The sequence below is a fragment of the Antennarius striatus genome, chromosome 4 (genome assembly GCF_040054535.1).
Source record: "Antennarius striatus isolate MH-2024 chromosome 4, ASM4005453v1, whole genome shotgun sequence".
In the NCBI taxonomy this organism is placed as follows: Eukaryota; Metazoa; Chordata; class Actinopteri; order Lophiiformes; family Antennariidae; genus Antennarius; species Antennarius striatus.
This window is the reverse complement of record NC_090779.1, coordinates 10,616,024-10,642,794: the sequence shown is the minus strand read 5'-3', so window position 1 is coordinate 10,642,794 and position 26,771 is coordinate 10,616,024. Positions and strand designations below refer to the sequence as shown.

The 26,771-nt window shown below is 41.3% G+C and overlaps 1 protein-coding gene across 2 annotated transcripts in view; it reads right to left on the bottom strand.

Moving 5' to 3' along the window:
- The window catches only part of slco3a1a (solute carrier organic anion transporter family member 3A1a), a 39,335-nt gene extending 13,003 nt beyond the window's left edge, over positions 1 to 26,332 (bottom strand). Inside the window, exons 1-3 of one of the 2 annotated variants that reach the window (XM_068312442.1) lie at positions 26,002 to 26,332; positions 25,648 to 25,832; positions 16,934 to 17,390 (exon numbers count right to left, since the gene is read on the bottom strand). In XM_068312442.1, the coding sequence (XP_068168543.1) occupies positions 16,934 to 17,390; positions 25,648 to 25,806 (616 nt within the window). In that variant the 5' untranslated portion in view covers positions 25,807 to 25,832; positions 26,002 to 26,332. Of the gene's footprint in view, positions 1 to 16,933; positions 17,391 to 25,647 lie in introns of both variants that reach the window. The other variant, XM_068312441.1, reaches the window with a different exon arrangement.
- Between the last annotated feature and the right edge of the window lie 439 nt (positions 26,333 to 26,771).

Sequence of the window (26,771 nt, the reverse complement as noted above, 5' to 3'; positions counted from 1 at the left end):
CAATGATAACTCAGACCGATGACAGATTTGACATTGTTTGACACAGATATAAAGATTCTCCACAATAATGGGCACCGCAAAAAGTTCAGTATGAATAAATCCCGACACACTGTAAGGTTCAACAGAAGGGATCATGGTAGTGGAAATTGGATGCATTAGGCTGGCACTATCATCAGTTTATTTCTTGTGCTTACTGTACAAAAGGAATTCCTTCTCCTCCATTAATCCTCCTCAAGTTGGCTCAGTAATCCCCAGAGCCAAATAAGAGCAATATGGCTGGCCAAACAACAGCTTGTGCCACTTTCACAAGGGCCCGGGCTGAAAGTGAGAGGGAGCTAAATGATTAATAAAGATAAAGCCAAGTGTCTCCTGCTCTGGGGCCGAAACATGAGTTTATGTTGGGAGGTCAGGTGGAAGACTTTGTTTGGAATAACTGTTTCATGCATACTCAAGGTCCCAAGGTTACACAGACTATAAAGTTTAAAGGGCTTTCAAACAGGACAGTATTCTTCCTTCCCTGTTGTACATCAGGTGCTATGTAGCAAAGACATAATTCAGATTGGAGAAAATCAAGTCTAAAGGAGGTCGCTGATGTCAAACTGAACAGAGGCCATTTCCAGCTTGTCCAATGAAGTATTGCTCATAGTCAGTTACACAAAAGATTCAGTCAACAGCATTTCACTCACACACTGCAGCTAAAAAAAACATCCTCCTGCATTTTGGAAATACCTCACTCTGGTCAACTGGTTTGTGAATACTGTATTTTACATGCAATAAGAAATAATTCAAGCATTATGATAGTGTTTCCTTTTACCAGGAGGTGACAGACCTTTGACACACTGAATTTGTTGATGGGAGAGCAAACAGGTTGGCTGCGGATGTATTTATGCTACCTGTTTAACAGGAATGATGTTGCCGGGAGCAGCCATTTATGTTCACTGAGGGGAAAAAATTATTAATTGAATGTAAAACACATGATGCGAATTATTAATTTATAAGCAACAAGTCAATGTCGTTTCCTTTTATGGTTGGCCAAATAGCTGTCAGCTCCTACAAGAAAACCATCTAAAAAAATTACCAAAACTGTAAGAAAAAGCAGATTGTGAGACTTGGTTCTGAAGTTTCTCAAGGATGATAATCTGTGGGTTTATGTTAACAAACCCAAATTTCATCATCTGCACGCAATCTATTATATAGCTTCACGTCAGCATGTGTTGTTTTCTGATACCCGCTTCTCTTTTTTCCGCTGCATTTCCTATGAAAGTTAAATGTAGGGTCGCCTCTTACCTACGTCTACAGTATTGTCTATAGGTAAGAGGCACAGATATGATCTGTGGTTCTCACATTACTGCCTGTAAACACCTGCTTATAATAAAGTAGAGTGAGACTCTTTTTAACAGCTTGATATACTCTACATTTGTTATGCTATGAGCTTCATTCACAATGATTTATCTGTTTCAACAATGTGAATGTACGTCACAGACATCAAACATTGTAAAAGAAAAAAAGTGGATGAAATAAAACTTGAAATAAAAAAGGAACTGATCATTCAGTTTCCTGTTTTGCCTCTATTCTACATTGGGGATTTTTTCATGTTCACGGCTGATTTCAATCTCAAGAGTCAAATGTCTTCAGGCTCTCTGAGGGGAAATGACAAAACTCAGATCTTAAAAAAGCCTAACCGAAGCCTCACTTCCTCTTCTAACATTGGACATTACTATAGACTGTTATACCGCAGAGTCTTTCTCAGTGACTCTCTGACATTTTGTTGGAACCTAAGCTGTGAACCTGTGAACAACAAAGATGAACTTGTTGACAGGAAATGAGACAATTTAAATGAATCCCTCACTTTAATGAGATTAAATACTTTAAATTGAGTACACATCCAATTTCACTGAAAAATCCAAGTATCAAACATACATGGAGTCCTCATTTTTAGCTGCTCCTTCCATCAGGATGGATAACCAGGCACAGGTCACAAGAACAACATCTCTAAAGTGAAGCCCATTTTAATGAATTAAAGTGGAGACTAAAGGCTAACAAACTGTCATTGATCCATAAGCAGGAACTACGGCATTAGGCAGCAGCTTTCACCCCAGGAAGTGGAGGCTCAGCCCACCTGAGTGGCTTTTAGTATCAACATCAACAGCAGTTATCGCAGAAAACATCATTTACATTGATGGCAGGAACTGGGTATTTTATTATTCTCTAGAACAAAAGTTTGCACCATCAATAATATGCTCTCTCTCTCTACACACATACATACACACATACAGTATATTGTAGATAATATTATTTTGGCTTACCGTTTTGACTTAGCTGATTTAAATATCAATGGAGATCATTGAAATTTTCTGTTGGTTGACTGATTTGTGATCAGCTCGCTCACAAAACAGCATGTTGACTTCTTTTCGGCTGTACCCGAAAGTAACCCTGTTAGCTCTGCCATGCCCTAAATAATAAGCCAAAGCTTAAAGTAGGCTCTCAACTCAAATTTAGATGCGATCACATCAGGATCATCCTGATTTAACTTCCGCTTGGATCAAAGCATCTGAAATCGGAAACCGCTCTCCACACACACCCAGCTGAGATCTGACATTAAAACCTGTATCTTTAGTCTAGTTAACTTCAGATCTACATTGGATAAGAGGAGACATTTTCACTAGTGCCATGTGGTGCTATATATATAAGTGAAGCTTAAGGATTCTTTAAAACTATTAGGATCTTGACCCAAAAGATGAACAGTAGGTTTACTGCTGAGATTTATCTAGCCGACATACCGACTTCTCAGCAGCTCTTTTCCCCTCAACACCCTGTTACATTAAGCTGAGCTCAGGGTCAATCTAAGCCTGTAAGAGGTCCCAGTCTGAAATAGGAGGTCAATGTCAGGCCTCACGGCCTCGTATCTGTAGGGTACTTTAACTTAGTCCTGATAAGAGTCTAGACTGCTGATAATAGGATTTTAAAAAAATATTAGATTTTTTTCCTCCCAATTTCATTAAAAACACACCTTTGTCTCACAGATATCAACATCTCCCCTGTCTCTGTTCCTAAAGCTCGCTGTGAGTGAAAATGAGTGAAAAGCACTAATATTTAATTTGCCAATTTGCCTTTGTATTTTTAACATGTAGCAGAAAATCGTTAATTTTCAAAAAGTTAAAAAAATAAGTTTATAAAGCTGAGTGGAAAATCAATTGAATTTTATCATGTAGCTGATATCCAGAAAATTAAGTAGCAATTATTTTGGTAATCAGCAAATATGCAAACAATTTCCCAGTCCCTCAATTTTTTTTTGTTTTATTATCAACAGTCGGAGATAAAAAAAAAATTGTTAATGCTGATTTAAGATCTGCTGTGCTGCAGATGTCCTGTTGTATAATTCAGAGACAAAGCTGCCACAATCCATGACTCTTAGGATGACAATGTAGAGAAAAGCCACTTAAGTAAAACTCACTCAAGAGGGATGGAGGAACAAAAAAAAGGTTTTATCGAGTGAGATACATGGCTGAACTGGAACAGTGAAACCCTATCATAGAAACACAATAAATAAATAAACATCCGGCACATTACATACAGCAGAATAGAATGAAGCCAGAGTAAAAGAATAAGCTGTACATTAATGTGCCTTCATATGGGTCTCCTAATGTGTAGGTACTATAAGAGAACACTTCATTCACTAAACTAAATTTAAGTCAACAAATATATATTAGGGAATAAATGGTGTCTAAAAATCATCTATTGCATCTTTCAGAGATTATAAATATCTATCACCGATGGGTGCAGGAATGTGTGGAGGTGGTTCTGCCTCATAAATCATCTTATCCACAGCTGCTTATCTGCCTTGTGGGTCATGAGTATTGCTGGAGCCTATCCCAGCTGGCTACAGGCAAGAGGCGAGGTACAAGCAGGACGTGTCGCCAGCGCATCATGAGGCCATACAATAGACAAACAACCACTCACACACACACACACACACCTGTGGTCAATTCATCTAAAGTACATCTTTTTGGTGGTGGGAGGAAGCCAGAGAATCCAGGGAGAATCCATGCAGACATGGGGAGAACATACAAAATGCACAGGAAGAAATCAAACCCATAACCTTCTTACTGTAAGACAACAGCGCTCCCCATTACACCACAGTGCTGCTGTCCTGCCTCAACTTTATAGAGAATTAAACACTACACTCACAGCCCCAATTATCTATGTTGCTGTACCTGCAGCTAAATATATCCTTAATTGCCTCTTTGTGTTTAAGTTGTTGATCAAATGTGGATGACTCAAAAAGGCCGTGTATTTTCTGGCATGTAGTTTAATTTGCACACGTTACCTGGACAACCCCAATGTAGCCGCAAGAGGACACAAGCCAGTGTCTTATTGTGCCGGTCCCAAGCCCGGATAAATACAGAGGGTTGCGTCAGGAAGGGCATCCAGCGTAAAACTTTTGCCAAATCAAAGATGCGAATCAAACCTATGACTTCCATACCGGATCGGTCGAGGCCCGGGTTAACAACGACCGCCATCGGCGCTGTTGACCTACAGGGCGCCGGTGGAAATTGGATTACTGTTGGTCGAAGGAGGAGGAAAGTGCGTTCGCACGAAGAAAGAGAAGAGGAACACCAAGAGTATAGAACTAAGAGTAGGGACGTTGAATGTTGGAACTATGACAGGAAAAGGTAGAGAGTTGGTTAACATGATGCAGAGAAGGAAGGTAGACATACTGTGTGTACAGGAGACCAGGTGGAAAGGTAGCAAGGCTAGAAGTTTAGGAGCAGGGTTCAAGTTGTTGGGAAGAGAAATGGAGTAGGAGTTATCTTGAAAGAGGAGTTTGTTAGGAATGTCCTGGAGGTAAAAAGAGTGTCAGATAGAGTGATGAGTCTGAAGCTAGAAATAGAAGGTGTGATGTTCAATGTCGTTAGTGGGTATGCTCCACAGGTAGGATGTGAGCTGGAGGAGAAGGAGAAATTCTGGTTGGACTTTGATGAAGTGATGCAGAGCATGCCTAGAAGTGAGAGAGTTGTCATTGGGGCAGACTTCAATGGACATGTTGGTGCAGGAAACAGAGTTGATGAGGATGTGATGGGCAGGTTTGGTATCCAGGAGAGGAACGCAGAAGGACAGATGGTAGTTGACTTTGCAAAAAGGATGGAAATGGCTGTACTGAATACTTTCTTCCAGAAGAGGCAGGAACATAGAGTGACCTATAAGAGTGGCGGTAGGAGCACACAGGTAGACTACATCTTGTGTAGACGGTGTAACCTGAAAGAGATCAGTGACTGCAAAGTAGTGGTAGGTGAGAGTGTAGCCAAACAGCATAGGATGGTGGTGTGTAGGATGACTCTGGTGGTGAGGAAGATCAAGAGGGCAAAGGCAGATCAGAAGACGAAATGGTGGAAGCTGAAAAAGGAACAGTGTTGCATGACTTTTAGGAAGGAGTTAAGACAGGCTCTGGGTGGTCAGGAGGTGCTTCCAGATGACTGGACAACTACAGCTAATGTGATCAGGGAGACAGGTAGGAGAGTACTTGGTGTGTCATCTGGAAGGAAAGTAGATAAGGAGACTTGGTGGTGGAATGAGGAGGTACAGGAGTGTATACAGAGAAAGAGGTTAGCCAAGAGGAAGTGGGACACTGAGAGGACTGAGGAGAGTAGACAGGAGTACAGGGAGATGCAGCGTAAGCTGAAGGTAGAGGTAGCAAAGGCCAAACAAGAAGCTTATGATGACTTGTATGCTAGGTTGGACAGTAAGGAGGGAGAGACTGATCTATACCGGTTGGCAAGACAGAGAGACAGAGATGGGAAGGACGTGCAGCCGGTTAGGGTGATTAAGGATAGGGATGGAAGTCTATTGACAGGTGCCAGTAGTGTGATGGGAAGATGGAAAGAGTACTTTGAAGAGTTGATGAACGTGGAAAATGACAGAGAACAAAGACTAGAAGAGGTGACTGTTGTGGACCAGGATGTAGCAAAGATTAGTCAGGATGAAGTGAGGAGGGCATTGAAGGGGATGAAGAGTGGAAAGGCAGTTGATCCTGATGATATACCTGTAGAGGTATGGAAGTGTCTAGGAGAGGTGGCAGTAGAGTTTCTGACTGGGTTGTTCAACAGGATCTTAGATAGTGAGAAGATGCCTGAGGAATGGAGGAGAAGTGTGCTGGTGCCCATTTTTAAGAACAAGGGAGATGTGCAGAGTTGTGGCAACTACAGAGTAATAAAGCTGATGAGCCATACAATGAAGTTATGGGAGAGAGTAGTGGAAGCTAGACTAAGGGCAGTAGTAAACATTTGTGAGCAGCAGTATGGTTTCATGCCAAAAAAGAGTACTACAGATGCAGTGTTTGCTTTGAGGATGTTGATAGAGAAGTACAGAGAAGGCCAGAGGGAGCTGTATTGTGTTTTTGTAGATATGGAGAAAGCTTACGACAGGGTACCCACAGAGGAACTGTGGTATTGTATGAGGAAGTCTGGAGTGGCAGAGAAGTATGTTAGAGCGGTGCAGGACATGTATGAGGACTGTAAGACAGTGGTGAGGTGTGCTGTAGGTGTGACAGAGGAGTTCAAGGTGGAGGTGGGACTGCATCAGGGATCAGCTCTGAGCCCCTTCTTGTTCGCTATGGTGATGGACAGGCTGACAGACGAGGTTAGACAGGAATCTCCATGGACTATGATGTTTGCAGATGACATTGTGATCTGCAGTGAGAGCAGGGAACAGGTGGAGGAGAAGCTAGAGAGGTGGAGGTTTGTCCTGGAAAGGAGAGGAATGAAGGTTAGCCGCAGTAAGACAGAGTACATGTGTGTGAATGAGAGGGACCCAAGTGGAAGAGTGAGGTTACAGGGAGAAGAGATCAAGAAGGTGGAGGATTTTAAGTACTTAGGGTCAACAGTCCAGAGCAATGGAGAGTGTGGAAAAGAGGTGAAGAAGCGTGTACAGGCAGGATGGAACGGGTGGAGGAAAGTGTCAGGTGTGATGTGTGATAGAAGAGTTTCAGCTAAAATGAAAGGAAAGGTGTACAAAACTGTGGTGAGACCAGCGATGTTGTTTGGTCTAGAGACAGTGTCACTGAAGAAAAGACAGGAGACAGAGCTGGAGGTAGCAGAGATGAAGATGCTGAGGTTCTCTCTGGGAGTTACCAGGAAGTATAGGATCAGGAATGAGTACATCAGAGGGACAGCACATGTTAGAGGTTTTGGAGATAAAGTCAGAGAGGCCAGACTGAGATGGTTTGGACATGTCCAGAGGAGAGATAGTGAATATATTGGTAGAAGGATGCTGAGTTTTGAACTGCCAGGCAGGAGGCCTAGAGGAAGACCAAAGAGGAGGTTTATGGATGTAATGAGGGAAGACATGAAGGTAGTTGGTGTGAGAGAAGAGGATTCAAAGGACAGGGCTAGATGGAGGAAATTGATTCGCTGTGGTGACCCCTGAAGGGAAAAGCCGAAAGGAAAAGAAGAAGACCTGGACAACCCCAATTCTCCTGAACTTCATTTCAAAGTCCCTACAGAAATTTAAAAGATGCCTATGTGCTAGAAGATAGAAAGGTAGAAGGTGCTGGAATTATGGGGTGTTAGAAAAATGTGTATTGTAAGAAGGAAGAGATAAATATGCCAACATGAAAGCTGCAGGAAAGTGGAGAGGAGACTTGGGGGAGATGTCAATCATACAAACAACAGTGTACACAAGGAGCTGTGCTAATAAACACATCCTCAAATTAAATACACATATAATGTAGTTTCTTGTGTGCATTTTTGTTGTCCACAGGCTGATATAATCGGGCTTTTCTTCAACCTGTAGGTCAATGGCATTATGCTACTTTAACCTGACAAAGTAATTTAATCCCTGAGTCCAATTAACCTTGTGTCATCACTCTTTAACTATTCCAGGAAGCAGTAAAAACCCTCATTAACCTAAATGGTGTCAGAATTAGTCAGCTCCAGGTGAGGATCATTTGTTTTAAATCAGTTTTAAATCCATGCTACAAAGGAAATTATTTTCATTGTTAGGAATCAAACAAATCAATCCACCAACACTATGAATAAACGTTGACAAGACATTTCTTGACTCCATTTTCAAATATTACAGTAATGCATGTTCAGACTGATGTTGAAATTAGAATGATAATATCCGTTCTATAAAAATCACGGACATGCTTTCAAAGCAGGACAATGATATGATGCAGAAAAGACTACAACAGAAATAACATACAGTATGTAGGAGTTCATGTGAAAGAGCAAAGGCTTGTCCTTTTGTTTCTCTACAGTGGTCTGTTTGTGATCCTGTTTTAGATGTTGTCTTGAAGTAGAGATGGAACTACCCACAGTTCTTATTGTTGGACATTTGGGTGGTAGGATGAAGGCATGGATGAGAAAGGGCAGTCGGGCAGAAGAGGTCTGTTGCTCTGGTGAAGAGTCACAGCTGCTCTATTGAAGACAAGACACACAGCAAGGTTTGGGAGTCTTTGACAGCAGCTGGTAACAGCTTCTTCAGCAGGTGGTGTGGTCTAATTATCGGGACAGAGATGCCAGCAGCCCATTTCCTGCCTTCTCCATGAACCTTATGAAGAGCAGGCACATAACACCCTGTGTGCCACCAGTATTAGCAGTGCTGCATCCTGAGGCAAAGAAGCCTCGTTGACGTGGGTGATAAACCGTACATGGTAGATGTGGTTGAAAACAGATTCACAATAGTGAGATGAGTTTTTTCATAATATTTATCATACGTTAAACAAAATCACTAAATTCTGGGCATAGAAGATAGAATCTAAATATCTGAGGGCTGTTACCTGAAGGTTTGTACATGGAAATTGCACACAAAAAAAACTTTAAAAAATTATTATAAGAATCTTGGCACATTCCAGTCAGGTATCCAGATCCTAGCAAACCAAAGTATTAGTCATAGCAGCAGATTAGACTAAACATAAATAACAACATTGAATTACCACCAATCCAACCAGAGCCATCAATCAAAACCAAAAATTAGACTTCATTGTCCCCACAGGGCAATTAATTTCCAGCGCACAATACATAGCTGACTACACATCAACAGGATGCAATGACAGCAACACAACAAAACAAAAGTAAAATAAATTTATATTTATTGGGATCTACCACGTAAGGCAGCTTTAACCACAGAAATCAGGTTTTACCCAAAGCAAACCCTTCTGTGCTTTATGCTCTTTACCAGTGACCCAAAGGCATTAAAGTGAGGTGATGATTGAGTGGGTGTGTGATGAGTGTGCTGTGGTTTTGATGCTGTCTGTGAGGTTCACCGTGGGCACACCCATCATCATGGCAGCAATGTTAGTTATACGTTAGCGTGTTCCAGCTGGTAACACATAACATGCTTCAGAAACAGGTGGAACAGTGCATTATGATGGGCTGGATGATGCTGTGACATAGCAGGATGTGGAGGTTGGGAGTGGAAGAGTCCTCTACGTCTGCAGATGAGTCATGAATTCTTTGGTTGCTCCTATTATATCATTTATATGTGATTGTTTAGTGTCACTCAGATTCTAGCAATGTGACTGTTGATTAGGAGGATTATCCTCATAACAATGGGTGTGACTGTGTTTCGATAATGACATTTATGGACCATAAATTAAATATCCCAGGGTGTTTGTCTGCCAGGAGTACAATACTGGATTGATAATGTGAGTACTTGAGGTAGGTAGTGAAAGGTGAACCTCGCAGTCATTGATGTAGCAAGTGAATGAGAGTGGGCTCAGCAGACATCCCTGTGGTGCTGATTTCCAGAGGAAATTGTAATGATGTTGACCAGATGGGTGTGGGTGTTGAGGGGGGAGTATTCAAATTTTGCAGTTTATTGATAATTAGATTACTTTAGATTGCAATAAAAGCTGAGCTGAAGTCCATTAAAAAGATCCCAGGAAGGACATGTTGTGCCTGGCAGGACAGTGTCTTCTGTGCGCCCCCATGGGCCAACTGGACTAGGTCCAGTTATGTGGTGACAATTAGAGGCAGGTGTTGAGTAGCAACTTCCCCGGGTACCAGAGATGTGAGGGCAATGGAGCAGCAGTGGCTGAATTCTGTGGGCAGGGTTTTTTTTTGTGTGTATGAGGATTGCCAGAGAAGTCTTCAGAGGTTAGCTTGTGGCAATCGAGGACGCGTGACAAACTGGTGATAGCTCCGGGGCACAGGTGGCACCTTAGCCAGGGTATCAAAAGGCCCTGGGACCCTGTCTCGTCAACACTGTTAAAACTGATGTTGCACTTCCTCCTCGGTGACAGTACCTGTTTCATCCAAATCTGATGTAGGGACAACTCTGAACCATTCTTTCATTTCACACAAGAATAATAATAAAGACCAACTGTTCTCAAAATTAGCAGAAAACGGTGGATTTGAAGTATTTTCACACTGAGCAAATAAAAGTTCACTGGATCAAACAGTTCATTGTAATTACTGATCAGGTGATTGATCAGAGTCCATTTAATTTGGTACTGTTATTCCTCACCGTCCATCATCAGTGATATGGGGATTAAGTGCTGAACATGCTCCACAGTAATCCTGGGAGCAGGGAGAGCAACCACTTACACACCACTCAATCAATGAGGGTTGGAAGTGCGGCAATCTGTATTTGCTGAGCAACATCCTTGTGCAAAATCAGGACTTGTCATTCACTAAACTGCTCACTTCAGACTGACAAACGTGGCCAAATTTAAACTGAGAGCTGACCCGTGGCATGCATCTCCATTTGCTTTTGGACACAGCAGAGGAAGGTCTGAGTAGCACAATCCAAAATCGGCCTTACTTCCTGATGTGTGTCTCATCTGTCTCCTCCTACTTCTGATCATCATGCTCCTCCCCATGGATGACAAAAAAAAAAATCCCCTTTTTAATCAGCAGTGGCAAAGCATGACCCAGATTGCCTCGAGAACACTGCATGGAGGTCTGTTGAGGTTTACTGAGGCCGTGGGGATTCATGTTGGAGGGAAAAGGTGCCACAAGCATGTTTAGGCAAAATACTTGTCACAACGCAGAAGAAAGATACCCAGGATAATCGCTTCAACATACGAGGTTTGTAGAAACGGAATTACACTCATTCTTTTCATTTAACACAGCTCCACTTGATTTTCAGCTCTGACTCATTTCCTGCTTCAAAATGAATACTTCCATTTCCTTCATAGTCTGACGGATGAAACATTCAAGACCTTTAAAGAGGGTGAGATGCTCCAGCTGAGACCAAAATTCATATTTTAAACTGGTCTTTACATTTATTTATTTTAGATATATAACTATATTCTTAGCCTTCTTTATATCGACTGCTTTTAGATTTATAGTGTCCAGGCTTTCATTTATGGAACAAGGTTGTGTAGAATGTGACAAAACATTCACCACTGCCATCATAGTGTTACGATACACCACGCACTACGCCCTTAAACATATCAGGTTTACGGCTGGAGGTGAATCACTTCAGACAGATACACAAATACCAAGCCCAAGTGAAGGTAAGACACGGCAGGAGTCTGGGAATGCAACAACCAGCCTCACACCAGGTCAACACCCTTCTGAGACTTCTTTGACCTCATCAGATAGCTTTGCACACCCACCCCATCTGGTTTAAATCATAATTAGAAGTACACCACACATCCATTAGTGCTCCTCATCTGCAGACAGCTCCTGTCAGATATATCATGATTAACAGTGGACAGTTCGCTCTGTATGTGCAGCCAAGACCGGATGGGCAGGACTTAATGATCATCATTTTAAATGAAGTACATCAGATTCAATTCAGCAAGTCTCCTCTGCCTGAATACAGTGAGACTTGGAGTAGCCTCTAATCAGTCACAACGACTTCCGAGTTAGCAAAATGGGAACACTGCTAAGTCCAACTGCACTCAACATGTCAACTCAGTTCCTTTCTAAATCCTTTCCATGATACTCAAATGACGTTTTTGGGGATAATTACTGATTAGCCTCGAGACAGCAGCAACATGGTGTTGACTAGTTGGAGACAAGTTAACCTCATGTTTATTACCCCCTCCAGGCTCAAGCTGAGACGGCGAGCTGCTGCCGTGTCCAGTCTGCAGCACGGTGTACAGAGAACATCCTGGGTCATTTAGCTCATAGCATCGGGGATGGCTGAGTGTCCTGTCACACATGGTGCACACAGTTCATTACACACCAGTAGAGGAACAGCGGCTAGCTGATGAATGCTAACCGTTGCACCGTTTATCATCTTGAGATAAAACAAACTGGTGTTGCTAGGCAAACTCAGCATGCAGCTTATGGCAGGGACGGAAAAACCCATTTAGAATCTAATCCTTCAAGATGACATTAACATGCGCTGAGTTTAAGTAGCTTATATAAACGCCCTAGTGCAGCAACTGTTTTGAGTCGGGACATTTTAGCAGGAATGTTGACAAGTCCCTCGAGGATCCGACTGAAACCTTTGTCACTGGCAAAAATTACATTAGAAATGTATCAAAGACCTTTTACACCTAGGCCTCTGCAGGAATGAGCTGCTGTGCATCTTTGATTGAGGATGCAAACTAAAATTGCAGTGTGCAGGTTAAACACAGGATTTATTACCAGTAACACTGAAGAATAATGACATTTTGCATCAGATGATGACTTCAGCAGGTATTTGTTCAATGAGCCACAGCTGACTAACTAAAGTTTTGTTTGGCTACTCAACATCTTTTCATGGACTATGGGCCAAATTGTATTTTTTATTTCGATGTGTTCATGAGTTGCAACATGGAAACAACATGGATGCTTTAAAAAAACACTCAATAAACTTTGAAGCTTTAGAATACAATATTGTTTTTTTATCCCAAACGTCTTGGGACATCAGGAATAATGCAAAGACATACATTTTCTGAATAATCTATGTCACGCTTTCTATAGAGCGATACATTTTGAAATCACTTACTCCAGAATTGTCATTCAATGCATGATATGATAAAAAGCCAATAATCATTGATCAAACATTTACTTCTGTTGACCATGTCTTCATCTATGGCACTAAGTTTCCCAGTTGTGGTTTCCAATCGATGCAGCATTCATATTACTCACGTGAAGCTTTCTGATGTTCACAATAATCTAGTTTGACAGTGTGTCAAAAGATTATCTGGCTGAGTAAATGAAACTGAAACCTGATATTCAAAATGCAAATATAGAAAGCGCATCATGAAATCAACACAACCCCCCCCCCCCACAAAATATTGGTTATGTTAGATGAGCAGCTTGGGACATAAAGTTCATCCTTGTCACAAAACTATATTAGCATCCAGCTAATTCTAGGCTCTCACTACAGAAGTTTTCCTCTATCCTGCATTGAAGGTTTATCCAAACAGATAATGAGAATCCACCCAGACTATCTTATCTTTCAAATCAAGATTCACTACAGGACTTCATTGAGATCATTTTGCTAGAGGTACGCACTGGGAAACAGCTGTGTAACATATACAAAATGACTGAAGTAGTTCTTGAAGCTGCCGGTCTACTTTAAGGAGAAAAAAACAAGGCAACAGAGGAACCAGGAATCAATGTGTTGTGAACACGGTTGTCTATCAAAACTGGAAACAAGATTTTATTTGTCTGTTAAAAATATGTTCGGCCTATTCTCCCATAGACTGACTCTGGCTTTAAATAACTATTACAACATGGTTTCTCAGAGTTCCTATCATGGTTTACACTCTGTCACTTCCTTCATTAGGAGTAATATGAAAAATCCACTTTAACCCCCGTCTTCATCAATCTCATCTTATATCTCTTATATTTGTTATTCAACAAGCTGTGTCCACATCCACACCTGCAGGATTTTACATAAAAAGGTACGACACTGATAAATTAATTAATTTCATCCTTACACCCTCCACCACATATGTACTTTACTATGCACTGTACATTACACTTTAATGAAGAGTTGTTTGAAAGGTTTTAAAACCTGGAGAGGTGGTGCTGATGCTGCACAACATGCAACACTAACTCAAAAGCCTTCTCTGCATGCTCGGTAGGGTATATTCATGCAGCAGGGTTCCTGTGGGAAGAGCCAAAAGTAGCAGTGGATACTGAAAGGTCATGGAGCAGTGGGAACAGAGATCCTGTTGGCGTGATCTGTCCGATCACATTTATATTCTTTGGCCAGAGATGAGGGCCTGTGTCAAAACAAAGCAATCACATAAAATACATGTTTACATCTGTGCTTGGTTTTACAAAGTGTTGTACATTGCATGTGATTTCTAGACAACAATAAAATTTGTCCCTTCGATAAGATCATTCAGTTTGCAACTTTTTAACCTAACAGAGTCAAAACCACTTTGCTTCAGCGTTTCCACAGCAGCAGGCCCTGTCTGCAGCAGCACACGCCCCAAAAAGAGGCAGTCAGCGCCTCTGGAGGAGTTGCTTTTCACAGGCTTGTGTGGTATGCATGTGTGTTCCAGCCCACCTCATGGCTGGCTGGTTGGCATTCCTGCCTAACTCTGTAATTATGGCTCTTCTCCAGGCCTCTCAGCTCAGCCCTCCCTGTCTTGTACTGTAGTCTTACAGGCCTGACACTGTTAAAGGTACACACTTCACCTATCACACGGTTAGCTCTGATTCTAATTTAAAAAGCAACACATTACTGGGTGACAACATAAATGTACGATCATAAGCTCAAATCACATTGACTCCATGAAACCCATAAAACCCTCTTTCCCATTGAGTGTGTGAAGGCGGTTCCTTGGTCAGACTGAATGAAAAACTGACGGCGTTAAAACAGAGCCCAGTAGGAGCAGATGAGGTTTTGCTTTACATGTCCTACGGCACATCTGTCTGCAGCTGCAGTGAGCTGTGTCAGGTTTCTGTAAAGGTGCTTTCCTCTCTAACAGCTTCCTCAAACCACTCAATAATTCCAGTTCAAATTTACTGCAATACTTGTTGGCAGAACTCATGCACTTTAATCATTCACACTAATCTCACCTTGAATTGGATGAATTTGTGAAGCTATGGAAATTTTTCCTCGGTGTGTTTACAGCAAATTAAGAGTGACAGAAAAAACTGAAACCCTACAGATGTCCCGCAGCAGCCACAAGAAATTAGTATTACATTAAGTGTTTTGGAACAAATGTTTCAGGCACTGCTTAAACAATGTGAGTTTGTTGATGTAAACTAATGAATAATCCTTGTACATTAAGTGTCTGAAAGGAAATCTCACAGAATTTTGCACAATCTGCTCCATTCATGCAGCTGGGGGCACATGATATGCCTGCAGCAGAAGGATTAGGACGATCAGCTGAGTGAGACTCAATACCACATTGTTCCTCGCAGTTCACCGCTTGTTTTTCCTCTGTCTCTCCTTGGAGCTTATCAGAGCAGGACAGAGCCAAATCCCTTCTACCACACGCCTGCCAAACTTCAATCAAATGCAGTCCACTTCCCACCATGGACTGTTGGCATGCCGCAATGCTCGTGCCAAAACGTCAAAGCCTTCAGGGTACTTTATTGTTTCAAACAAAGGTCGAGGTCATTTTTTGGAAAAAATCCAGTCAATTTCTGGACAAATAAACACAACAAATGCAATTAGGAAAATCGGCTTTGGGCTTGACATTACAAAGCTCAGCAATACCTTTGTTTTCAGGTCACATCTGTATCTGAGTGACAAAAGGTGGCCACACAGCATGCTGCTGCCTGAATGTGTCAGAAAAAGGCGAGTGTCAGCCTGAACTCATCCTCCATTCAAGCTGTCATTATCTCTGCCCAACAGAGATTACAAACACTGACACCATTCATCTACTCCATCAGAAGCAGATGCGTCAGTCTGGACAGAAAACAGGCAGGTTTCTGTCAAAACAAAACAACTGTTGGATTTGAGAATGTGGTAACTTCTGAGCCGTTATGATGAACAAATTTAAAGCAAATCTGTAATCTGTCTGTTTAAAGTTTGACCTGTTAGTCATAGTTTGATATTCAGGAAAAACCTTACCTTCTTGAAGTTCCCAAAGTCAAATATGAAAAAATGATACCACTTTGGAGGAGTCAGCAGCCACTTAGCTTAGGTTGGCATGAAGACTATTACAGACAAATAAAACTAGAACTAAGGCAGTCACAGACTGCAACATTCCGCTTCAGCAATGTTAGAAATATTAACTGTTTTTTTAACTGGTTTTTTCCCTTTTCCAGTACAGTATTTACTGTATAAAAAAGCTAATTATTCACAATGCAGATATTCAAGTGACCTTTCTCTCAACCAAATCTAGGCATGAAAGCAAAAGGTCAAACATTCTCTAACATCTGTTGGCTTTTTATTTCAGAGTGTACTGTAGGTTTATTAGCACTGTAACATATTTCAACAGATAGTTCTTCTAGCAAAATATCTAGCAGGGTTCACAGAAAAGCTACTGAGGTGGAAATCTCTGCATGGCTTAATGAGGAAGGCACTGTACACCAAAATAGCAAAAATATACATAACCCAGCAAATACATATCCCTAAACAGCCATTGTGTATTCAGGACTTTGCAAAGAAAGCACTTTGAATCCACCTTTAAACCTCAAACAGCCACATCAGCAGCATCTTGCCTTTGAGAGAGGATCGAGCTAAGCAGACATTTAACCTGAATCTGGCCTCTTCACTGCTGAAAATGCTGCAGTGGAGATTAAAAAGCTCCAGTAGCTCCTAACCTGAATTCACATGACCAGGTCTGCATTTTGAACAAAGGGAGATGGTGTGCAACAGAAAGCATGAATTTATACGGTATTGACTCAAACTATACAAACATTAAACTTGAGGACAGCAAGTAAACATGTTCACAGTTGAATTTCTGCTGCACTAGTTTTCCCTGCCTCGGAAAATCAGTTTTGTGCAGCAATTACATTTTTTATTTCATTTTCAGCATGATAGTCACCTATTTGGTGAGTGTCAAGCTCTTCTGAGGTAACAGAGCAGATACAATACTAGTTTCACCATTTTTTAATGCAGTTATATTAATATGACTCACCTATATAGAGAGAGGAGTCTTTCTTCTTCACATGATCATCTATATAGGACAACCCCAAGGGCTGCACTGGTGTGGCTCCGATCCCTAACAGGACTTGGGCTCCAATCAACAGCAGGTACATCATGTTGGTGTTGGCCTTCTTGGAACATACTGCATCCTCAGTCAGCTGAGCCTCCTTGCTGGTTGTGTTGGAACAAAAATCCCGACCCACGTCAGTCTCCCACTTTTGCACTATCTTGTACTGATTAGTCAAAAACTCAGGAAGAGCTGAGAGAAGAGCACCGAGTGCCATGACAATTCCTCCGCAGCCTATCAGACGGGGTCGATGTGCTTTGGCTCCAAAGTAGCTGACAAACAGGATCAGTGCCAGGTTGCCTATCTCAAAGCTGCTGGCTATCACTCCTACATCAGCACTTTGCAGGTTGAACCGTCGCTCCAAGGTGGTCAGCACACTCACCTGAAAGAAGAGACAGTGGGACACAAAAAATACTAGGATCATGACAATGACCTGAAATGATGCTGAATGAAAAATGGATCATTAATTCAAAGACAAAACGAAATGAAACAAAAAACAAAGAAAAATCAACATACAGAAAATGAATCTAATGTCACCAAGCAAAAGGAAAAACTACATCATATTTTACAATCAAGTGAAGGCTTGTATATATATTTTATTACTTTTTTAAAAGACAAATGAAGTCCTTAAGCTAGACTCAATCCACAACTGCACAGGTGCTAAAATATTCAGGGTTATTGCAGTCAACATTGGTTTTGGTTGTATGTGGATCACACCTCAGCTCGCTGTGAATGAACAGTACAAATTCTAAAGAGGAATGACTGGATTCCACCCAATCCTGCAAGTAACTTTAACAATGAATTCATTAATTACACTCAAGTGTTGTAGCCCAGGAAGTAGCAGTGATTAGAAAGAGTGAAGTTAAAATGGCATTAAAGAAGATGAAGAATGGGAAGCCAGTTGGTACGGATGACATGGAAGCATCTAGAGAGGTGGCTGTGGAGTTTTTGTTGAGGTTGTTCAGCAGAATTTTAGCAGGTGAGAAGATGGCCGTGGAATGGAGAAAGAGTGGCCTCGCGTCTGTTTTTAAGAACAGAGTTGGGGGAACTATAGAGGGATAAAATTGATTAGTCACACAATGAAATTGTGGCAACAAGAAATAAAGGCTAGACTCAGGACAGAAGTGAGTATTTTCAAGCAACAATATGGTTTCATGCCGAGGAAGAGTACCACAGATGCATTATTTGCCTTGAGGATGTTGGTGGAGTACAGAGAAGGTCTACATTGTGTCTTTGTAGATCTGGAGAAATTTTGTGGCAGGGTACCCAGAGTGGAACAGTAGTACTGCGTGAGAAAGTGTGGAGCAGCAGAGATGTTAAAATAGTTAGCAGAACAGCAGTGAAGTGTGCTGCAGGTGTGAAAGAGGAGTTCAAGGTAGAGGTGGGACTGCATCAGGGATCAGCTCTAAGCCCTTTCCTGTTTGCAGTGGTGATGGACAGGCTGACAGATGAGGTCAGACAGGAATCTCCATGGACCATGATATTCGCAGATGACATTGTGATCTACAATGGAAGCAGAGATCAGGTGGAGGAATATTTAGAAAGATGGCGGCAGGCATTGGAGAGGAGAGGAATGAAGATTCGCCAGAGTAAAACAATATTTGTGCATCAATGAGAATAGCGGAGAAGGAAGAGTGAGGCTACAGGGAGAAGAAATAGTAGAGGAGGCAAATTTTAAATACTTGTGGTCAACAGTTCAGAGCAACGGTGAGTGTGGTAATGAGTTGAAGAAATGGATCCAAGCAGGCGGGAAAAGGTGGAGGAAAGTGTTAGGTGTCTTATATGACAGAAACGTCTGCTAGAATGAAGTCTAGAGGTGGTGAGGCCAGCTACGGCGTATGGATAAGAGACAGTGCTGCTGGAAAGAAGACAGGAAGCCAATCTGGAGGTGGAGGAAATGAGGATGTTGAGGTTCTTTAGGAGTGACCAGTTTGGATAGGTTCCCAAATGAGTTAATCAGAGGGACAGCCAAGGTGAGATGCTTTGGAGTAGAGGTAAGATCTTACGCCCGAACCCGAGTTCGGGCCCGACCCGACCTGAAATTCGGGCCGGGTCGGGCTTCAATACCGTGGGGCTCGGGTCAGCCTGGATTTTTTTATGGAGTCGAGTCGGGCTTAAGATCTTAAGATCCAAGCCCGACCCGGCCCCAACCTTTTAAATAAATATATATTTATATATTATGTATCTCAAACGATCTACGAAATACCCTTACAAAATAAATAATTAAGGTAAAACATAGAAGGCGCTGTATGAGAAACATCCATCTACAGCACCTGCTCAGTTCCCTCCGTGCGTCAGCTGTATTTTCTCCTGTCACTTTTACCTTTCCGATCGTATACGCACTGAAAGTAGAGGTAAGATCTTAAGCCCGAATCCAAGCACGAAATTCGGGCCAGGTCGGGCTAAAAATATCAATAATTACATTCGGGTCGGGCTTTAATACCGTCTGGCTCAGTTCGGGTCGGGCTGGATCTTTTAGGCCCGATCTTACCTCTACTTTGGAGACAAAGTTAGAGAGACCATATTTGGATTGTTTGGTCATATCCTGGAGAGATGGTGAGTATGATGGTGAAAGGGTGATGAGAATGGAGCTACCATGCAAGAAGAGAGGGAGGAAGACCAAAGAGAAGGTGAATGGATGTAGTGAATGAAGACATGAGCACAGTTGGTGTTAGAGGGGAGGATGCAGAAGACAGGCTGACATGGAAAAAGATGACATGCTGTGGTGACCTCTAATGAGACAAGCTGGGAAGAAAAGAAGAACATAAGACAAGATATGTTTACAAAAAGTCTACAATGTTTTGTAAAATCAAAGGTCAATTGACCTGATATCATTATAAAGAAGATAAATCTAGATACAGATTAGATGTAAATGTGAATGTATTATTCTGGGATGTGTTCTTGGATAAATCATGCGTGTTTCATTGTCAGTCGTGTCATTTTAAACAGTACCTTTCCCTTTCCATCGCAATACTCTAAATAAGAAGCTGCGCAGATGTTCCACGACGTGGCTCCACCCTGGAAACAGGCCTGTTTCTGATTAGCCACTCACTGCAGTCTTTACTTCCATGGCTTCGGAGAAAATGGCTCATCACAAACTCCTCTCTCTCCCACCAGCTGTCATCCACACCAGCAAACCAGTTTGGTTACTCATAGCTTTCAGAGATTATATAATGTGGCTGTTTACTTTGGCGCTGTAAGTGCTTTAACTTTGTTATTCACCATGTTAACCATGATACTTCACAGCAAATCTGTTGTGAGGCAGGGCAAATATCTAATTGCTTAAAATACGTAGATCCTTCTCTCCACCATGCGAACCTCAGATGTTGAAATAGTTAACTATTTTAAGATATTTCTCAAGTTGTCCATTAAAGGGCATCGCATTTGTCCATTTCCCATCTGCTTGGGTTAAACAGATTTCATCCAGCCCAAAAAAAGCCTCCTGTTCACACAAACATCACTTTCTGGAAAAAGTGACTTCACTTCAAGATGAACCAACTTGCGTTTGTCCTGTTTGATCATTTTCCATCAGCTGCTCATTTATGATAATACACTGTACAAACTCAATTTGGATTGGAAATGGGTGTATTTATAGAAGGTAAATGACCTTTGAGACTCCAGGAGGCTTAGTGTGTTACAAGGTTTGAGGTCACAGGGTTGCACTCCAAGCTGAACTCTCGTCATTCAACACAAGAAAACATTTGTGTGCAGAGAATTAGAGCTCCCCGCATTGTGTTGGTACAGCAGAAGATACTTCCGTATTGCTTGAGGCATTATCAAAATTATGTGGCCTTGGTAGGTTTAGTCTTTTGGTACCATTTGGGCTCGGTGTAGGTATCTCACTCATATCATACAGTCATGATACTTGATAGATGTGTACAAATAAATCTCTCACACATTTATTCTATCCTGGGTTGTGCACAAACCATGAAAATTGAATGTTTTTAATGAATAAATTCTACAGTTTCTTTATAACATCTGGTTATTTATTAGCTTTCTTATCAATGATGGAATGTGAGGAGAGAACAAAAGATTTTTTTTCTGCTGTTTCCTATGAAAGAACTGTTCATAAGGTCCATCGTTTCTCCATGATGGTTCTGCTGATGTAATAGTGACTGCTCAAAAGTAGTTTTGTCACAATTACATGGGAATTTGCTTTTAATTTGACATTACGTATCATCATTAAATCATTATAATCATTAACCATCATTATAATTATTAAATATAATAATAGCTTTCTCTGTCAGAAGAGCCTACAAATATTCCAAGTATAATATAATGTACTGAACACCAAAAGATTATTGAAAAAGATATTTGTTGTGTTAATCAGGTTTTCTTTCTGCTCAGGCAGTGTTGTTCACTTTTGCCCACAGTGACTAGCTTTTGTTTACTACAACGTATGCATGTCTATTGGTTGTTAATAATATATATTTTTCATAATGTAGAGGATTTGGAGCTGTTTTACAAGGCTGGAAAAGATTAAAATGATTTTAGCTATTTTAAATAGGGTAAATTTGTTTGCGTTACGAGTAGTTGGACTCATAAGTCAAACAGGGAATGGCTTGAAGCCATATCTCAAGAATACTAATGTATTGAACTCTATTCTAAAATTCTTGTTTATGGACCAGATTTAACTTTATAAAATGAGTGGTTAGCAGATGCATTATCAACTGACACAGGCTTTTCATTCTGTTTGGGTTGTCATTAGAGACGACAAGGTGCCCTCTCCATCTTTTATGAAGAAGAAATGACAGCAGGTCATTGTTGAAGCAACTCTGAACGCAACTACAGTGACTCTTTCACTCCAGATCAAACCATGGGGAGGATGATTGTTGGGAGCAGATTGCCTTTGGTGAAGTGAAGTGGATGGAAAACTTCACAATCATTCATGACATCGCTGCCCCTTCAGTGATTCTTTCTCACAAATGCAAACAGATTAGAAGGACTGCATTTACAGCTGGCTGGCAATGGCGGACTGGGGTTTGAGCAAAATATTGTCTAATCCAGTCCTTAGAAATGATGCCAACCCCAAACAACCTGCTGACAGAATACTTTTACTCTACACCCAGCAACACCACAACAAGGTAAATCGGGTAAGCCTTCTTCATTTAAATCTCCTCCTATACTCTTATGAAAGGTGTAAATGAGTATCTAAATGACAGATGACACAGTGGAAACTCTGGTGGAGTTGAGTCCATTTTAACATGTTTGTCCAGTTCCACTCTGGCTTATAACCAGCAACGCCCCTGTAGGATTAAGCCAAGAATATCATCTGGATACTAGTCAGTAATCACAGGCACATTTTTTTCCAAGTTGTGGAAATGTTGAATGTGTTGCATGGCAGAGAAACAAACCATGTCACACTACAAGACATCCAACAGAAGAAACGTATTCTAGTGCAGGGAATCCCAACATCCAGCTTGGGTCTGTGTTATCAGCCAAAAAGTGGGGTGTAAAGCAGTGTGTGTTATGAGTGCCAGTGTTTACTTCATCACATTACAGTTTAACACACATATAAAAGTGCTGAAATGATGTTCATTATGGAACCACAGCAGCTATTAACTGATTTAGAAATGTTTCCATTCAGTTTTATGTGGTGTGACTCACTGAATGTTGTCTAAAGGCCTCCGAGGATCTACTGTAGAGACTGGCAATAGATGTGAATAATAGAACCATATCCTAGCTCAGTGTATGTGGCACATTTTGTACTTTTTCATTTTCCATCCATCCATCCCATCCGTTTTCTTGAAGACGTTTGTAATTGTTTCGTCTTCAGTCACTTTTCCACCTTGCGGGCCACATCCTTCTTAATTATGGGCAAGGATGGGTACACTCTGGACACGTCGCCAGTGCATCGCATAGCCTTCTTAATTTTCATCACCTTCTATCCTTGTTTGGAGTACTCTGACAAAGTTTACACATTTCAGTATCTTCAGTTTGAAGTATGTATGTGCTGAACAAATGTTTCACAGCATATTTTGAATAAAAAAAAGTGAAATACTTTTTCATCAAACACTAAATGTTTGCAATCAAAAGCAGTTTCATCACTCTTGTATCATCAGCCTAAGTCAGGTTATCAGACAATGACTATAACTGTGCACTATTAAAGGAACAAGGATGAAGCTGAGTACTGTAATTTCATATCTTTGTGTGATGTCAATGAATTGAATAAATGCATTATATAAAAATAAAAAAGTTAACATATGAATATATAAATGTACTTGTTAACGTAAGTCAGTCCTATTACTGGTACTTAATTTGGACTTATGTCTATCCTTGTTAATGATTCAGTGCGAAAGCAGTTTCACACGTTTGCTCAGCTGAAATAACTCACATCAGGCTCAAGCATTGGTTGTCCACTGCAGCTCAAGTGCTACAATCTCAGCTTTGGTTCTGATGAAGGGAATATCACGATAACTGACTGAGCTTACTGTAGATCTTCAGCGACTACATGAGCATAAATCCCAAAATTATTGTTAAGATTCTTTTTATATGATCTTAAATCTACATATTAGGTCAGTGGCAATTAATGCGGGGAAGAAGTGAAGAAACACCGATGCTTGAATGTAATCGGCTTCAGTTGAAAAATATTAGAGTCTTCTCATTTCGAAACGTTGTTAAACACACTTTCATTGACAAAGAATGCGTTCATCCCTGTAGCCTTATTACTGGATAAAATAAGCTTCAACAAGATTTACTCATCATCGGCTCTCATTTCTTCCTCTCACTTGTGACTTTCTGATCTAAAGTTGTAAAGAGTACTTCAGCTGTCCTCATGTACAAAAAGAGTTCAAACCACTAATTACACCATCAATAAATGATCTCGTCTTCAAGAAAGGAAATAAAATGCATAACCTTCAAATCAAAATAGAAAATCTTCATTCATTCAAGTCAATACAAATGAATGGCTTCTCAGGTGCATTTTTTTTGATCATTTCAATTCTTTATGATGCTACGATGACAAATGATTTGTTCATTTGTTCACATCTTTAGTTGTACACACAATAATACTTACGCTTTGCGGATATTTGGAGAATTGATTCATAGTTTTTGACATTCAGCAGAATTTGTTGCTTTTGTTTATTTATTTAGCAAATCATATTCCACAGTGATCTGACCAGCTTTGTGTTTTAGAGGTTTGGTCAAACAATGAAGATGCATGAAGATGTCATCTTGGTCATGGGAGCTCAGAAATTGGCATCTTTTTCACTACTTTGTGACATTTATGAAGCATATGGTTGGTCGAAATAGTCATTAGATTAATTAGTTGTGAAAATATAGAACTAGTTTTCTCTTTAATGCTCTTTAGCACATGTCACCAATGACGTGAGGCCTGGTGCTGGAATCAGTTAACAGGAGCCTGATCAAATGCAAAGTGAACAAAGAAAACTGAGAACAACACTAAATAAATGTTCTGTGTAACTGTAGCAAGCACTGTGGTATTTGCCTTTGTGTGCTCACTTGCAGCTAGGCTGCTAAATTAGGACGCCCGGCATGCTGATCACTGTCATGTACTGTAAGCAGCTCACAGACAGGCAGAGGACAATGATAGTTGAGTTTTGCCCCTTCACCCCCAGCAAACACTCTTAAGTCCCCTCATCCAATCACAGGTAGAGTTCTCTAATGTAGGTCAACACGTTCACCAGATTGTCACTGAACCAGGCACCTAATGTCCTGTCTGTGGAAATTAAGCTCCATGTAAACTGGCTTGACAGACAGAAAACAGACCAGAAATCCTCATTTGGTTGTGTGTTTAAATTATTCCTGACATCATCCAAGGCTCTGGGTTTGATTGTTCAAACTGTTTGAACAGGTGTCTGAAGCCACTGTGCCCTAAAAAGGTGGAACTGTATTACCTGTTTTATCAGACCCAGACAACTAAGTATATTAACATACCCTCTACGCAGCTGAGCTCTGCAGGTCCACGGAAAGGAAAAATAAGATGCCCTACTCCAGATATGGCCATGGCTTTAGGGGGTTTGGCCTATTAACTACTAAGGATTCTGGGAGAATAAACATAGCTAAATTTGACACTAAATGTTCAGAGTGGCTGCCTGAGGCTGTGGTGCTCCACTGGGAGGCTTTGAGGAATATTTTGGGGCTCTTCTGGGAGCTGTGTCCCATAAAATCTATATTAGAGTTTCTGCATGAGGTTTGACTTTTAAAATCAGGAAAGAAAAAAAAAGAAAGAAACAGTTTTAGTACAAGCTGATCTGATATTGCTTTAAATGAGAAAACCAGTAAAAATGAAAGGATGAAAGAAGCCAATTAGACAGGAACAGGAAATTATAGTTTGAAGAGGTTCTTGACATCGAATAAAAAAAATTGAAAAAAAGAATTAACCTCACATCACAACAATGTTTTAAGGGTCTCTCTTTCCGATACAGTTGATTTAAATTTGTGAAAAATCAAGACAAAGCAGCAGGTTTTCTCACAACTACATCAAACTGCACTAAATGTGTCATGCAGGCTGTGCTTGAACTTAAAAACGCAGGACAGACGTTTCCTTGCGCTGTCATTCTCTCTGCTGCCTGTCATTTACCGTAATCTACAGCCGGGAAGCAGGACCTGAACACCAGCTTGACAGAGAGCAGGAAACAGGTTCTCAGTCTGAGTCTGCATGAGTGTGTTCCACTCACCAGGTACGCTCCGACGGTGCCCTGAGCCAACATGAGGGCGCATTCCGATATCAAGAATATCTTGATATTCGAGAAGCATGAGGATTTCTTGCGTGGGCCGTCTCCTTCCAGCATGTCCTCCCCGCTCCGGTCCGAGTTCCGGTCCTTCTTCACCTGCATCCTCTCCTACTTTTACCCACACAGTACTGAGACACACCGACACACACAGGATGATGACCGCATGAGGACACTGATCAGTTCAGCGTTTCGCTTTCCCCCCCCCCCCTTAAACGTTTACATTCGCCGTGCTTCTTATCTCCCTGTTTCGGTAATATGGAGACTATCCTTGCATCTGGCACTCTACGGAACACACACCCAAACTCCAGCGGGGCTCTCCTGGTCGTCCGCACCTAAGCATTGCCTCCCCGTCGACGCGCGTTAACGTGCGAACTCTTCCAACGCGTTAAACGAAAGCGCAACTAAAAACCCGCGGAGACGCAAACGTCTGTCACGTCTCCTGCGTGCTCCTCGCAGGGGTTCTGTGGAGTTTCGGATCCAAGCAAGCGGGTCGATTATAGTCTTCGGACCGTCATGGTCCCTGACGCACAACGACTGCTCTCTGTCATTGCGCGTCCACCTCTACCCCCACTACTCTCCTCCTCTTTCGGCGCGGGGACGGGCGGCCCTAGAGGCGCTGAGCGGCGGGTCCACGTGTCTCACCGACTCGCTTCTGACTTGAGAAGTCACTACGCTTGTCCTGTGGGACCCTGGTTGTAATTTTCTGATCAGTGTTTTTTTTTTTTAAAAACAATGTATGGGGCTCACTCGCTGCGGATTCTCGGGTGCTTCAACTCAGAGATTGTAGAGGTACAGGTGACTTCCACAAGAAGTCACTTGGCAACTATTTTGTTAAAGGATTCAACAATGAAGGCATTCACCAACGAAATAGTTGAGGTCAAACATTTTTTTCTCAGGTGTAAGAATGTACTGCTCTCTTTTGTTTTGTATCATTATAAATGGAATAATAAATCTGAATAGTTTTACATTATTGACTGTGCAAAACAATGTTTTGTTTGTTTTCTACATTTCAAACTAGAAGACTTAACGTCCACCGAGGCCAAACGGTCCACTTTGAATTCTAACAA